At 39.7% G+C, this 16,767-nt stretch overlaps 1 protein-coding gene and 1 long non-coding RNA gene across 2 annotated transcripts in view; both read right to left on the bottom strand.

Annotated features, from left to right (window-relative positions):
• Window positions 1–2,635: 2,635 nt before the first annotated feature.
• On the bottom strand, window positions 2,636–5,947 carry LOC121812920. Its single transcript, XR_006053413.1, has 3 exons — window positions 4,888–5,947; window positions 2,913–3,236; window positions 2,636–2,674 (listed from the first exon to the last, which is right to left on the bottom strand). It is a non-coding gene; the product is annotated as an uncharacterized LOC121812920 (long non-coding RNA).
• Window positions 5,948–13,953: 8,006 nt separating this feature from the next.
• The window catches only part of LOC102309308 (NACHT, LRR and PYD domains-containing protein 12-like), a gene marked incomplete at its 5' end in the record, with an annotated part of 17,356 nt that continues 14,542 nt past the window's right edge, over window positions 13,954–16,767 (bottom strand). Inside the window, 2 exons of the mRNA XM_042216142.1 lie at window positions 13,954–14,744; window positions 14,920–14,966. Coding sequence (XP_042072076.1) covers window positions 14,221–14,744; window positions 14,920–14,966 — 571 coding nt within the window. The remainder of the gene's footprint in view (window positions 14,745–14,919; window positions 14,967–16,767) is intronic.

The following is a 16,767-nucleotide window of genomic DNA, read 5'->3' as shown; positions in this document are numbered from 1 at the left end:
ATTTTTCAGTTTCAATCTGCTCACAATTTATGGGGAATTCTTAATTCATAAATGTAAACTTAGTAACAAGAAACTTCAATTTAAAATTTTCATAAACCAGCTTTGAGCACAACTCCAAATCTGCAACAGACAACAGTTTTCCATTTATATACACTCTTCTGTGGATTTAAAAAATACACGTCTCCTCAATAATATTGTTGTCTTAATGTTAACCTTATTGTTTCTGTCTCCCTTTTTTATATTGTGCAAATATTATTTCTGCTGTTTTGAGCCTCTGGTTAATATTGTAAATGTTATTTGTCTTATTGTTTTTGTTGTAAACAAACAAATAAAGAGAAATAAGTAAATAAAAATAAACATTTGCAAACGTTTGCTGTTGAACTTAGCAGCTGTGATAAATGTAGTATCGCAGGAAAACCTAATGCATGAGTGCTCTGTGGTTCTGTGCGTGAAACATCTTATTTTTCACTGACAGCATTAAAAATAAATCTGCATCACAGGTGAGCTCTGGTCTGCAGGATTATCTATATCTGACTACTTGAACGTAGTGAAGATGATGCAGTGAGGAAGTGTGCAGTAGTTTGCTGAATGAGACTTTTAACTACCCTTTCTGAATACATGCTGTATTGAAACAGTTGAATTACAATCCCACCATCCACCCACCGCAGTGTGGTTGATGAAGATCAGCTTTAGTTCAAGCATTGTAGCTGCATTCTCTTAAACTGGCCAGCAGAGGGCGACTTGTGCTTGTGAAAAGACTCCTGAAGTGTACAGGAAGCAGCTCCCTCACTCATGGTGGTCATTAAAAGAGTCAGAGATGAAGATTAATCAGGATTAGACAAGATAACGTGATAAAGGTTTAAGTGTTTATTTAAAAATAAAAATCTGTTTAGCTCTGTGCTCTATGTGGGAAACAGTGTCTTTATTTAAATAGAAGACCAGAAAACATCAAACTGTAAACATGCTGAGCTCCTCCATGCTGCTCCCTCTGCTGTCTGACAGGTTCAAACAGGATCCAGCCTTTAAGAGCCAAACATACTTCAGCTTTCATCTTCAGTTTTACACTTAAAGATAATGAACTCTCAGCTCCTGATGAATGTTTTATTATTCTGTTCTGTAATTTAACAAATTATTCATCTCCAGCCTGAGATTTTCTTCATTTGTGTCTTTAACACAGAAGACCTAAAGCATTGTTTCTATTTCACCTTTATATGTCACAGAGAAAAAACTTCTCTACAGAGAATGAAATCTGTCCTCACAACATTATTTTTATGCTGTCCCTTAACATGCGGCCCAGAGGCTACAGGACAGTTAGAAGGACTTTAAATCACTGAAATAAGAGGAATATTTGAATGTGACGTCACACTGACACACCATTTTGACATTTACAATAAAATAGTCTGATTGGGTGTGTTAATGTTGTCGCCTGACTTCCAGGTTTAACTCTGTCCTAACGTCACATCTTTTTTGGGTATTTTAAACACTTTCAGGCCAAAAGGACGTGTAGTGGCAATTCCTTTACTTTTGAAGATCAAACGTCCCACAACTTAAAGTCCACAAGCCACTGCTGCATTGAGGTAATATTTCGTACGCAGGCAAAAGAAGTCCATTGTCCAAACCTTTTAGTTGAGAGTTTTGGTTTATTTATCCATTTTGGCAAGCAATAACAAGATCCTTCCTCTGCTTCTCCTGCTCTGGTAAAAAACCATAGGCCCACCCCAATGCATGCTGGTCCTATACCAGTCTCTTTATTTATAGAAACAAAATGGCCCTACAGCTCTTACTGACTAATTTAACAAAATAACAACAAACAAAACAAATCATTTAAAACAAAATATTAACCGACAAATAAACCCCAAAATATAAATAAACTAACAACAAACTTTAACTAATTTCAAAATAATAAATAAAAAACAAATAGCTCCAACAGGACGTACAACCTGCATTTGTCTTTGTTTCACTGTAGTTAACAGAACATCCAAGTAGTTCATTGGATTCTTTACATTTTTTACTTTTTTACATTTTTTACATACATAATTTGCATGTATCATCCCCTCCGATTTTAAGTAAGAATACACAAAACAAGTAATTAAGAATAATTGTTGGCAGTTTTATTAGAGTAACAGACAGCTCTGAGAGAGTCCAAACATTTCATGTGGAGGCTGGTGTTAACTGTGGATCTCTTAGTTTTGTGCAGATAAGACGAACAAACAAAAAACAACCAGAACAGAACACAATCCATTTCCTCTTCAGACTGCTGTCAGACATTATCTACTACACTCTGACGTCTGGAATCAGTCCTGCTGTTTGCTGAGGAGGAAGTAGTTCATTCTCAACTGTCAGAGTGACATCAGGGATCCTTGTGGAGTGTTGGTGACTGTTGTTTGCTTCCGGGTCATTTCTGTCTCTGTGTTCATCAGCAGGAGATTCAGAGTTCAGAAATCTCTCAGACATTTCAATCTGTGGTTCAGTGGGAGGATGATCTGAGTCCTGACAACATTTTTTATATGTTATGTAGATCAAAACAACAACAACAGCAAAAACAACAACAACAACAGCAGTGAAGACCATGATGAGTCCAACAGATCCACTCTTCTCTCTTCCATCCTCCTTCCCTCCATCCTCCTTCCCTCCACCTCCTTCCCTCCATCCTCTGTGTCTCCTCCTGTCTGACCTGCAGGTGAGAAACAGGTGTGAGGTGTCAGCTGTCAGGTAGGTGATGAGTGAAGAACAGAACAGAATCCATTTCCTCTTCAAACTGCTGTCAGACATTATCTACTGCACTCTGATCACATCACTCAGACCAGCTGCTTTCTACAAAGTCTCATCAACAACATCTTTAGAAACAAACATCAACAAGCAGGAAGCAGCTTCACCTCTGATCACACACACACTCAACTCTACTCACTCACCTGGAGGATCAACAACTCTTAGTGTGACATTGCAGATGGATTTATATGATTCATTGATGAAGACACGACACTCGTATGCCCCGGTGTCGTTTTTTGTCACATTCTTCAGATTTAAAGACACATTCCCATCTTTCTTCTCTCGCTCATCCAGAGCCGCCCGGTTGTGAAAAGACGGATGCTGGTTGCGTGGTTCAAAGTGCCCGTCCCGCTCTAAATAGACATATTCTTCTCCCAGGTCAGCTCTGGTCCACTTTACACCTGTGAAGTTGTTATCTGGATCTTGACACATCAGAACAACATGCTCTCCAGGTGTAGCTGTTACATCTAAAAGAGAAACAACACAGAGCACAGAGATTAAAGGTCATCAGTCAGCATTCAAAGCTCAGTAACACTCAGTAACTGTATAATATTTGTTAATGCTGACTAAAATAACCCTGATAATGTTCTTAGCTGCTCTGTGCTCGACTTCTGTTGAAATCATCTTAGGCCAAACTTTTTTTTTGTTTGAACTAAAATCAAATTGAACATGTTCACACCTCAATTGTCTGTGGTATGAACATCTCCAACCCCATAATGTGCACTTTTCCCTCTTTAAAAATGCTACATTTCACAGACTGCAGTGAGACAGCCTCACATAGAGCCTGATAACCATGGAAACCTTCTTTAAGTTCAGTTCCTGTCACCTCACTGAACATCATTATTCACTTTTACTTCTTTTTGTCACGTTTAGTTCGTAGTTTGGTGAGTGCCAAAAGTTAATTAAAATCTGTATTTATTTGCAAATGAGAGTATCTCATAATGATAAAACCCCTGTGGTTGTCTCCACTTTATCTAAGAAACGTGAAAAAAAAAGCAACAGAAAAATAACTAAAGCCACAAAGCGCAAAGAATAACTAATTTTGTATCACTACTAAAACAAACCACAAGTCTATCTCTGTTCCAGCACAGAGACACAGACCCATGGGGGATATTAATCAGGTTTAAAAGGGCTCTTCTGTTGAGCTCTTTAGGTCGTTGCTTAGCGTAGAGTAAAAAGGCGAGGAGTGAGACGCGGCTGCGTAGACTCCTCCCTAACTCTACGCCGGAGTTAACGCCGGGATGGATAGGTCCCGCACCACGACATTAAACCCTCGATATAGACTATAGACATTCATCGCGGCGATGTTCTGAACATTGAGTGGACGTCGTTGGCGTCCGCGGCGTTTCTCGGCTTCGGTGTCGACAGGGGGACGTTTTGCCTTAGCTTGTGACGGTAAGCAGAGACTCTTCCACGGAGGAAACCTTTTGGTTCAGTCTCAGCTCCTCATTCTTTGTGAGCCTCTTACACACACTTATTTTACCTTTTAATATGTTTTTGTTTAACATTTCATTTTTTTCTATTTTCATTTTAGTTTCTTTTACCTATCTCTTTGCTTATAATTTTATTTAGGGATGATTTTCAACATTATTTTAGACACACTGGGCTGTTTACGGGCTCACACCACGATCAACAGGGTTTTGTATTTTATTTCGTTCTCGTTTCACTCATTTTACTCTCTTCTGCTTTTGGCCACAGATTTCTGCCCTTTTTTTGTTTCCAGAAAAACGTTTTTTATCGGACCTTCCTCACTTATTTACTGCTTCGTTTTCATGGACATTTTTGTTTAAAGAACTGTATTTAAAGATTGATGAACTCCGCTGTTCAGGACTGTGACACGGAAGGCGTTTGATAACAGATGCAATACAATACAAATACAATTATCCCGTGAATGCTTAATAATTACGAAACAGCAAAGTGTTAATAAGTTATTTTATTACTAGCACATCCCACTTCATGGGTTTAACAATGCGAAACTGCTCTTGTTTAAAAACCTCTGAGAGCTCAGTAACAGACACGTTATAAAAATATGTCTGAAATTAGTCTAACTTTGAAGTTGAAAAGACGTCTAAAACGACCACATTTTGACTTAAAACAGGCCACGCACGAAGGTCTTACCGAAGACGACAGTAGATGTTCAGCAAACGTTGCCTGGCGTTACGAAACAACCCCAACCCCCAAGCAAAAATAATCTTTATGATAATAATTACCTTGGGTAGCTCCAACGATGACGTAGAGTACAGTCCACAGGTGTCTCATTGTTCGTTTCCAAGAGATAGAGCGGGGCCTCCCGGTTGTACAAAGTGAGGAGCATTTTCTCCGGACGTATACTCTTTATTCACCCACAGAGCCGCAGACGACTGCGGGACTTGGCTTTCGTCGTCGACGGCCCTGTTGTGGCTTCAGCTCTCGCCGGTGATTCGAGAATCTTCCAGAGACCGACGACTGAACCTGAACGAATCCCTTTGGTTCAGTCTCAGCTGCTCTTTTCACACCTTTTTACACATATTTTCTCCTGATAGTTTGTGAGCCTCTTAAACACATTTATTTTATTTTTACATGTATTTTGTTAAACATTTCACTTTTGAAACTGGTTTTCATTGTATTTTCCTTTAAGGTTTTTTTTGGAGGCATGCTGTTAGGTTCATGCTTGCTTTGTGTCTGGGGCTCATGTGGGAGAAAAGCTTACACTTCATGATATTGTAAGCCAACAGTTGAGCTAAGAATCCCCCCCCCACACACACACACCTCTATTTGTGTGTGTATGTGTGTATGCGCACGTGTCTTTTTAATGTGAATGTGGTTTTCTGTCTCTATGTGTTAGCCCTGTAACAGACTGGTGACCTGTCCAGGGTCTGGGAACTGTTAAGCACTGTGGCACCTTCTGGTAGGCTACTTTCTGACAACCTGAGTCACCTGGTTGAACTGCATTCCACTCCATTGCCATCATCTCTGACACCCACTCAGAGATGATGAATGCTTCCGTGTGTCTATTAAAATTTTCCATTAGTACACGTGTCATTCTCACAACTGCTCCTAACCCAACTGCCCAATTCTCTGGGTTAATTTAAATACCTAAAGAGCAGAACAAATGTTAGAATCAAAATCAGTCAGAGCTGAAGACCCTGTTTTATTCAGGAATCTGTAGTCAAGCTCGGGAGTCTCAGTTCAGCACTGTAACACAGCAGGCGTTTGCACTTCTTTTGTATAATACCTTATAAGTAAATGGTAAATGGCCTGTATTTGTATAGCGCTTTACACATTCAGTCATCCACACATTCACACACTGGTGATGGCAGCTACATTGTAGCCACAGCCACCCTGGGGCGCACTGACAGAGGCGAGGCTGCCGGACACTGGCGCCACCGGGCCCTCTGACCACCACCAGTAGGCAACGGGTGAAGTGTCTTGCCCAAGGACACAACGACCGAGACTGTCCAAGCCGGGGCTCGAACCGGCAACCTTCCAATTACAAGGCGAACTCCCAACTCTTGAGCCACGATCGCGCCCAGAAATGTCATACTTGGTACTCCTTTTTTTTTTTGAGTAATACAGTGAGCTACACCAAATCAATCGACATCTCATGTAAGAATTTATTCCAGCTATCCAATTTAACATCTGCTGGAAAACAGTGAATTATGATAAATGACATCACTAACTATTCAGACAGAAGGAAACCTGCACCTCAGCTCCTGAATAATTCTGGCTTTGAATTTGAAATGTGGAAGCAAAGTTTCTGCTCTCACATTGGCTCTGTTTTGTGTCTTGCAGAAACAGATCAGACATTTCTGGCAACACTTCAGCTCCTTCCACGGAGAAGAGCATAAGATGACAGTGATGATGATCCTGATGAAGGCCACAAGCCGTGGAGCAGTAAAGTTTTCTAAATCATTCAAATGTTTCTCGAGCTCTAACTTTCTACTTCCCTATTGTTTTAGGACTCTGTGTGTTGATTTCACTGACAGCTTATTTATTAATAAGTAATTATTAATATTATTGTTGAAAAAAACTCCAAATTGAACAAGTTTCTGTTTGCTTATTGTTTCAGGACTCTGTGTGTTGATCTTACTGACAGCTTATTCATTAATTATTCATTAATTAGCAATTATTAATATTATTGTTGAAAAAAACCTCCAAATTTAAGAAAGAGGTAAGTTTCGTTTTATAGAAGAGATGGAGCAGTCTCTCTGTCAGGTGAATATCTACAAATATACAAACAAATTAAGATGACAGTCAGCAATGCAGCCCGATTTAAAAAGATCAATATGAAAATAAAATAATGAATCTGACCTTTTAATATGACTCTTTCCTTACTTGTTTAAAATATCTGAATGATCAGACATTATTGCTTTTTGTGAAACCTCAACACAGAAAAAGAATAAAAGCTAAATGATGTGAAATTCATCACTTTATTGCTCTACGTCTCTTTTTTTGGTCTTTCTTTAGTACGGGCTTCATGATTGCTTTATTTTCTGTCACGTGAGAACAGGGTGTGTATTTCTGGGAAAGGTGATGAAAAGTTTTTAACCAATGAAAAACTGACACACCACACACTTACTTGGAATATAGTTTCTGGGTGTGTCGGTTTACGCGAAGCGCCTGAATGGGAACTTACATTAGCCTGTTTGAAAGTGGAAAAAGGTCCAAGAAAAGAGCACTTTTTAAAATAGAATAAGAAGTCTATAATATTTCAAGGAATTAATTTAAGTAGCGCCGTGATTTAGATGTAATCAGTGTACTGTTTTCTAATATTGTCACTAATAAAAGATGAAAATAATTTAAGAACTGCTGCCAGCTTTTGAATCTATACTGAGCCTTTCAGTGTTTTCTCCTTGTGCCTCTGTGGACTGTCTCTGGCACCAAAGTTTCCTCTCAAAGTCCAAAGACAGACATGTTTGTTCCTGAGTCTGGGTTAGGGATTTGTTGAAACACCTGAAGCACCTTCTGGTACTTTCTGAGGAACAGGCTCACCCAGTTGAACTGCATTCCATAAACAAGTTTTTACTGGGCCTGTGCACCAGACCGCAGTCGGACGGCCAACTCCTCCTCCTGGCCCCCCGCTCCAGCAGGCCGCAGAGAACGGGGGTGAGAGAAGACTCCAAACCTCCCTCCACCTGCTCATTGTAGTGTTGATGCATGTGTGTTCTAAGGTGCATTTAAATACATACTCTCTAACATTCAGTGAGCCAGTGTTATGACCTTGGCTTCCTGTTTATCTGCTTCCAACCAGGGGTGAAGCTCCTGTGAAATGTGCTTTGTGCTCTCTGCACACAGTATGCTCTTCTTAACTCAGCAGTATAAAATGTCATGAAACAGTGTAACTCATTCACAGTAAATCAACAGTATATGATAATACAAACCTATCTAATGATTTTCACATTCTTTTTAATTCAGAAGTATAATGCAAACTAGAACTACAACTACATACTATTATACTCTCTATAATATGGAGTATGGTGTGGCTTACGGCAGTATAATGATTCACACATTTCGATTATAGGCATAGGATAACATATGATAAAATAATAATCTCACAACTATTTTATCTAAGACAGATATGCTTTTATCCACATCTCACATTGCTCGATTAGCATCAGCTGTACACTCTTGCACTGCAGAGAATAGAGGCTGCCGAGGGTGCAACAACATTTATTGAAGTTGGTTTAATAATTATGCAAGATTACATTATACAAGATTAAACCTAATATTTTTGGTTGCAACCAGCTAATATTTTTCATCCATCAAGCGAAACAAAAGTAGAAATGTCAATTATTTGGAAAATACGAAATATTTAGGCAGTTATTTCCAATGAATACAATAATGGTATTACAAATATAAAATATGAGCTGTATTTAAACTAAAAACATTAAAACTGAAAAGCATTAAAATATGGAATAACCTGAGGGCAAGGAGATAAATAAACCAACAATGTTTAAAAAGAAAAAGAAAATCTAATTATAACATTTAAACTAAGTGAACTGAGAAATGGTCGTTGGCACTGTGACTATATCCTTGTTTGCTAGGTTTATGGCCCTACAACAGGCAGACACACGATACACTGCTAACTGCAAACATATACAAGAAAAAGTTGAAGGACACAATATATTCTCTGATTTGCTGAAGTTTGGTGCTCATACCATTTGCCAGGATAAACTACACCTGAATCAAACGATTAGATCATAACCAGGCCTCTGGTTATGATCTAATGATCCAACTTCAAGATATTTTGAGGAGATCATTTAGCTATTTCAGTCAGCTGTGTTGGATCAGTGTCACCTCTAAAACTTGCAGGACACTGGGCCTTGAGGCCTGGAGTTCCCAAGCCTGATTTATGAAATTCAATGCTTTAGTCAGATCAAGCACTACAGCCTCAACTACACTTCTATGTAATAGTTTGTAGAAGCTGGTTGCTGACAAATGCATAAACTCCCTTATCTTATCGATTGGAAGCACTTGTGTCCGGTCTGTATGGCAAACTGAGGGGAAGCCGGGGGAAGGAGGACCCAAACACTGGACTTTGCGATGAACAGGGCATTTATTTACAGTGAAGTAAACGTTGACCCAATAAATCCCAGTGCGTTCCCTCGACTCCTGTCTTCTCCTAAAGTCCCTGGTTTGTGCTTTCAGCTTCCTTTCGTCCACACTCCCCGTGCTCTCTGCTGTTCCACACTTCTCCCAGGGGAAAATAGCATAGACAGCTGTAAGGACGGACGGACGGACGGACGGACGGACACTCACTCACTCACTCACTCACTCACTCACTCACTCACTCACTCACTCACTCACTCTCACACAACAATCCCCCATCAAGGAGTGCTCAGCCACACTGTTAAGTAGTTCCCTGACGAGGCTTGATCAGCACCAGGTGTGTGATGATCTTTAGGTGTGGCCAAACTCCTGGCAGGTCCACATCCACCAAGCCTTAAGATCCCTGCCCCAGCCACACACACACCCCCACCCACCCACCAATAAACACAAGAATAGATACAGGAACAGCAGCACAGTGCAGAAACAAACACATATCATCTAAAAAGAGTCACAACTTCTCCATGACAATGTGTGTCTTACTTTCCCTTCAAATTTACAGTTTTTGTTTTTTCATATCAGCCAATATTAATATTATCACTTTTTTTCTCAATAATTACATGTCAGAGTATTTTAGTTTTTATCTGTTTGTATCTGTCTTTTGCAAAACTTATATGAAAAGCATACAAGAGTGAAAACAGATATAAGATCCCTTAAAAAAATCATATAAATGAAACTTGTATGTTTTGGATACTTATTAAAAGAATATAGTATAATAATATATATATATATATATAATAAAAGTAATGAGAAAGTGGCCACTTTCATGAGTAAATTATATAAGCCTTATATGATTCACTATATGAAGTAGGCCACATCTTATGTAAGTCTTTTATAAGGTTTTACTGTTTCTTTTCCATATGGGTATGGACAGAAATTTGCCCATACGGTAAAAAAATATATTTTAAAATACATTTTAAAATATATTTATATATTTATATATTATATATATTTTGGAAAAATGTATTTTTTTACCGTATGGGTGTCTCCAAAGAGTTGCAATTGCGTCCGATATAAAGTGTAAACTAAGTTTTACAAATGTGTGCAATGATTTGTGTGTAACTTTTGAGGACTCACACAAGTGTGCTTCAATCCACAAATCACAAATAGGATGTAATCTGAACGCACATAACACTATTTTACAAATGAGTACATCCAAACCTGACTAAATATCATTTACACACAATTTACTATGTTCAGCTTTATGAATCTGATCACTCTGACTTAAAAAAAAAAAACAACCTTCCTGTGCGTGCAAATGTCTAAAAATACACATAACAACTGTCTCCTTACAAAACCTTAAATGGGCGTGCACCAATCGCCTGATATGCACAGACCAAATCACATGCCCACGTGGAGGTTTTAAGGTAAATTTAACGCTGCCAGCTTCTCACATATCCTCAAAGGTAAGCTGCTCAAGATGTCCCAGTGTAAAACTGGGGCATCTGGGCTTCTTTGGTCTATCTCTGTTTTTGTTTTGTTTTTTTACATAACGTGGACATTACTTTTTGGAAATAAACAGAACATCTCTAAGACCTTAACTAGAAAACATCCACACAGTAGTCCACCACATCCTGAAATGTTCGGGATTATTGAATTTTGAAGCATGTTCCTCCCAAAGTGCAAAGCACTTGTTTCTGTAGGTTCTCAGTCATAATGATCTGGATGACATGACCTGCAGACATGTTCTGGATTATTCATTACAGTAACATTAACAACTCAGACAGTCAGACATACTGATAACTTATCAGTACATATCCATATTTTTTTTATCTATACATCTGCAGTAGTTAAAAATCATGAATCAGCATATGGACATTATCTGATGCTCTGGAAGTGAAGCAGATGTTTTACTAGAGACACAGCTAAGTGTTTTGCAATTTTGCATCATTTTAAAAAGTTTAAATTTCTTCGGTATTGAACAGTTGTTTTGGGGGTTTTTTGTAAACAGCGACCGACAGCGCTGTACACAATGGTAGACTAGTGCATAATAAGGAAGCAATTAAGAGGGCAATTAAGGGAGCAATTGAGATGGGAAATATTTCTTGAAGGACACTGAGAGAGAGAAAGAGCTGAGCAGGAAGTGTGATTTTTATTGCGTTGGAAGCAAAACAAAAGTAAGAGAGAATTAATGTCTGGAAAAAAAGACAAAGTGGGTAACTGTTTTTTTTTTCTTACTTTCCAGAATTCTGGAAAAGGAAAAAAAACAAAAGAGGTGCCCACTTTTTCCCCCCCAGTGGCCCTAATCCTCTTCTGTTTTTTAGCTGTTTGGTGGTTGTTGAAATTGTTTTGTGATTTTTAACCTGACATGCTGGTGTTTCTGGCAAAATACATTTATATTTAAAGAATTTATTGAATGAATATCACATTTTTCAAACTCGAATAGATTTGAATTGGAAAAATCTATTTTTTTAAACCCATCCTAATCCACATTGACGTACAGCTAATTTGTTTCCTCTATCTGCAGCTGAGCTCTGACTGACTTTCCCCAGCAGAAGAACGTCCAGCACATAGCAGCAGAGTCAAAATATACATATTAACCTTTAAAGGTTACTGCATACTGTCTGTAATTGGTAAATCAGGGGTGTCCAATCCCAGTCCTCAAGAGTTAACTTCCTGCAGCTTTAGATGCATCCTTGTTCCAACACACCTGAATCAAATGAATGGCTTTACCTAACTTGATGGCATGCTGAAAAGGTAATCCAACTATTTGATACAGCTGTGTTGGAGTAGGGATGCATCTAAAAGCTGCAGGAAGGTAGTTCTCAAGGATTTGGAGTTGGACACCCCTGTGGTAAATCATGTTTTCTCATTTATTTTACAAGAAACATCCACGTTATTTGGAAAAAAAAAAAAAAAATCTCAGATATGCAGCCGAAGCCCAGATGTCACAGGTTTGCATTCACTGTAAAACAGGATTACATTAAAAAAGAAAATGTCGTGGTAATTTTCCGCTAGTATATATATATTTTTGTTTATTACAGAAGTTCCTCAAATGTGTCAAATATATATTTTTATATATATTTAAATATCCACTGAGCTGTGAGGGCAGTTAGGCGCCTCAAAGGGAACCCCGACTATTATGACAAGTTACTCTAAATATCCCCACAAGTTTGTGGGGATAGGTTAATTGAATAATCCAAATTGCCACTAGGTGTGAATGTGAGTGTGAATGGTTGTCTGTCCTTGTGTGTTAGCCCTGCGACAGACTGGCGACCTGTCCAGGGTGTACCCCGCCTCTCGCCCTATGACAGCTGGGATAGGCTCCAGCACCCCCCGCGACCCTGAAAAGGATAAGCGGAAGCGAATCGATGGATGGATGGATGGACTCTAAATATGTTACAAATTATCTCCACTACATAAAAACATACTTCAGAATAACTACAATTTTTTTGTTGTTCATTAAATCTTTGTTGTTTAAAGCCATTTTGGAGCCGTGGGAGCGGCCATGTTTTTTCGCACACAATGCATTCTGGGATGATGACATGTATTGGTTGTCGGCAGTATAGGTGCTTTCGTTCAGCTAACCTGTTTCGTTTTTTAAAGTTTTTTAAAATAGCAACCATTTCAATTAACTTGCTAATCAGTGACCTGGTTAAGACGTGGTAGACCTGCATTATCCGGTCTTTGAGTCTGACATTATAAGCCATTTCTGGGCTCAAACTCTGCTGCAAACGTCAAATGATCCCTGCGGCATTATTGAGAATTGAAAAACTGTCTAAATTTGTTCATCTGTAATTAAATGATTAGTGTGGCTGCTCTGCCAGGTGTAACAATGAAGTTTAACATCCAGGCATCCATGAAAATGGAATTTATGACATTTAACTGAGTTAGAAGTTAGCAGGGCGTTAGCTTGCTAGCTTCCATCTAAATATAATATACCATGTTCTGACTGAGAGATTTATTAAACAAATTAAAACGTACAGCTCTGCTATCACTTCCAACATCAATGACGACAGGGAAGTAAACATCAGCAACGTTTGTAGGGTTACTGAATTTTGGCTAGCTGGTATATAATGATGTGCTACGTGATCGCTAGCGTGACAAGATATGTTAGCATAACATAAACAGTAAAGCTGGAGGATGAACACCAACGAACGGATGACTTGTTTCCTCTCAATAAAAGTTAAAGTGAGGGTTACCGATGGTTAGGAGCAAATGCAATCTCATGGCAGGATGCTGTAAACGGACCAAACATCAGGATAACCACCGAGATGATCCATCCACAATATGAGGTTAGTCATTAATATACTGCTGCATGGGCTGGGCTGTAGTTACATCGTGAGGGTTTAAAAACTGAGCTTTAAAATGATCAGCGGTAATAAAAAGCATGAGAAGCCGACAATGATCACTGACTGTTTTTAGGGGCTTGTTGAGATTAAATCGAACAAGATACAAAGCATTAAAACATGTTTAAAAACACAACAGTCTTTTTAAATGCAGAATACTTTGGGCCCGGTGTTCTGACCACCGGAAGCATGATTCATCACATCATCACTGGATACCGGTTATGGAAGCTAACAAGGACTGCCCAAAGAACATCTAGATTAAGACATACGGCTTCAAAAAGGTTTTTGATACTTTACAACAAACCTTCTCAGTCGCCGTTGACATTGGCAAGCAGTAGCCGCATAGACACCAGAAATTTTCACTCACTCTTGCGTCCTCGTGTGACAGTACGGTGTACATTTTAGGACATCGTCAGGTATTAGACAAAAAATTGTCAGGTGTCAGTTGTCAGAAAAAAAATTGTCAGGTATCAGAAAAAAAATTGTCAGGTATCAGAAAAAAAATTGTCAGGTGTCAGTTGTCAGAAAAAAAATTGTCAGGTGTCAGAAAAAAAATTGCCAGTAGGACACTCTTTACTCAGCACAGACTCACTGAGGACTGAGTACCCACCCAAAACCCAGGATAAAGAGTTTCAGTGAATGTGGTGTTGAAGGTGTGGAGGTGGATCAGAGTGTCAGAGGAGACTCTGTAGAAGGACAGAGTGCCAGCAGGACAGTCCACATACACTGCTACTCTGTTAGAGACAGAGGAGGAGGAGGAGATCCATGTTTGTCTGTTATTATGCCAGATTGAATGAGGATCATCATAAGAGCAGTTCAGACTCCAGGACTGATTATTGTGTCCAAGCCAACAGTCATCGCTGCGTCCTTTCCTTCTGATTCTTCTGTAACTCACTGATATATAAACATATCCTCTCCACTCGACCTCCCAGTAACAGCGACCAGTCAGACCATTTCTACACAGCAGCTGACGAACATCAAATCTGTCTGGATGATCAGGATATGACTGAACCTCCTCCACACGTGTCACCTTCCTGTTGTTGTCAGACAGTTGGAGGTTTGTGTGAACTGTGTTTGTGTCGATTGTGAGTTGACAGGAATCTGATGGAGAGAACAAACACAATCCAGCTGCAGTTATTGATCCATCATCTGTTCATTGATTGACACTTTGATGATGACTCCTGACATCAGTGATGTGAATGAGTGATGTGACAGTTTGAAGATGGTTGAATGTGTGCTGCTTTGTTTTCATGAATCACAATAAAAACACACTTACACTTCCTCAGACCTGGTGTCAACCATCGTTCTCCAGCAGGCTCCACCCTGAAAGGAGGAGGGGGGTCAGACCAGCACAGTCAGCATGCACACATGGACATTACATGGCTCTCATACACATACTGTTAGACAATGATTAAGGAACAGACCAACTGTTAGGTTTAATGTGTTGCCATTTAAAAAGCTACACAATGCCAATTAGAAAGCTAGAATGCTTCTATTTGCTATCTAGGTAACCTACGCATATGAATACGTGCATGACATTGATAAGGGGAACAAGCAGTCTTGAGAAGAACAGATTCTACCAACAACAATCTGGGAGAGCTGCACTCCCATCATATAACCACACACAATGTATAATCATCCTTGCACAGCACAATCACACTTTGTAACCAGTTATAGTAATTTCTTATAGGTAATACAGCAACAAGCTTTATGAATATTCATGTGTGTAACAAATAAAAACAACCTGCAGGGGGGAAAGCAAGTTGAAGTGGGTTGGAGACAACTGCTTCCCTCTTGCAAGTGAAACTTTAGCTCTGTGTGGCCTCGTTCCTGAGTGAGCTTCTGTTTATCCAGCAGTATCAGGGGTAAAACTCTGACATTAACTGGTCCTTCGGGCTGGATTCGGGATCTTAGTTCGTCGAGGAGGAAAACGACGGGCCGAAGTCTGACTTCAGCCATGACCTTAGGTACCTGTTAAGAGACCCGGGACGCGAGATTTGTTGCTGGACCGGCTGCATATCGTCTGCCTTCCCCTCGACGGGCACAGATTCACGAATTCGAGGACTCACACGGGAATGACTTCATGCAAGTACAAAGGGGACGGCCCTGTAAACCATGTTCCGTATACGGAAAGTAGTTGGGTACTACTGAGTCTTTCTAGGAAAGCCGCCGTCCAGGACTGTGTAGCCCGGTGTTAGAGACACCGTGTGGCTGCCGTCAAGGACAACTAGAAGTCTTTCAAGGAAAGCCACGATCAAGGATTGTGTGGCCGTCGTAGCTCGGTGTTAGAGGCGCCGTGTGGCTGACAACGACAAAAAGTGAAGTAGAAGTGCACTGCTGTGTATATATATGTGTGTGTGTGTTCATGTGAGTGAGTGCAGAAACAGACACGTAGTCTGTAGCACTAATTGTTGTCATTGCAATGGGTAATCAAGCAAGTAAGACTGCCTCAGAAGGGGACGTTAAGTTTATGCAGAACTTCACCCCCGGCAACACAAAGTATTTAGAATGTTGGCATAAAAAATATGAATTTGAAGGGAAACTTGTTGAGGGGAAATGCAAAATGTTAGTGGATAAGTTGACAGTAAATGCAGCATGTGCAAAGGGAAAAGACAGAGAACGAAAAGAGTTACAGATGGCAGCTGCAAAGTTATGGCTAGAACAAGCTCAAAAACGCAAAGAAGCAGGGAGAGTGAAGAGAGCAGCATTGCAGGTGGCAGCATTGAAGCAAGATTATGAAACTTATAGCTCACTGAGTGCAGGCAGAGAGAGAGAGTGAAACGGGAGAGAGAGGTTAGAGAGAGAGAGGACGGAGAGACAGAGGCAAAGGAGCGGGAAGCAGAGAGAAAGAGAGAGGAGGACAATAGGATTAAAGAAGAGCATGGTGAATATGATCGCCCTGAACCCCTCATACAACAAATGACTAGCACTTGCTGACACTGCCAACACCCAGACATGTTTAGATAATCTTTTAGATTGCCAAAGCCAACAACAGCCCATCCCTCAAACTATAGATTCAACTGAAGTATTGTTAAACTTATCAGGAAAGGAAACAAAACCAGTCCACACTTTGATAGTACAGGGCAAAGCTGTCCACTTTCTCTGTGACTCAGGAGCAGATAAA

The sequence above is a fragment of the Haplochromis burtoni genome, unplaced genomic scaffold, assembly GCF_018398535.1.
Source record: "Haplochromis burtoni strain Fernald_Lab_line unplaced genomic scaffold, NCSU_Asbu1 Contig_931, whole genome shotgun sequence".
Taxonomy (NCBI): Eukaryota; Metazoa; Chordata; class Actinopteri; order Cichliformes; family Cichlidae; genus Haplochromis; species Haplochromis burtoni.
This window is presented reverse-complemented; position numbering and strand designations above follow the sequence as displayed.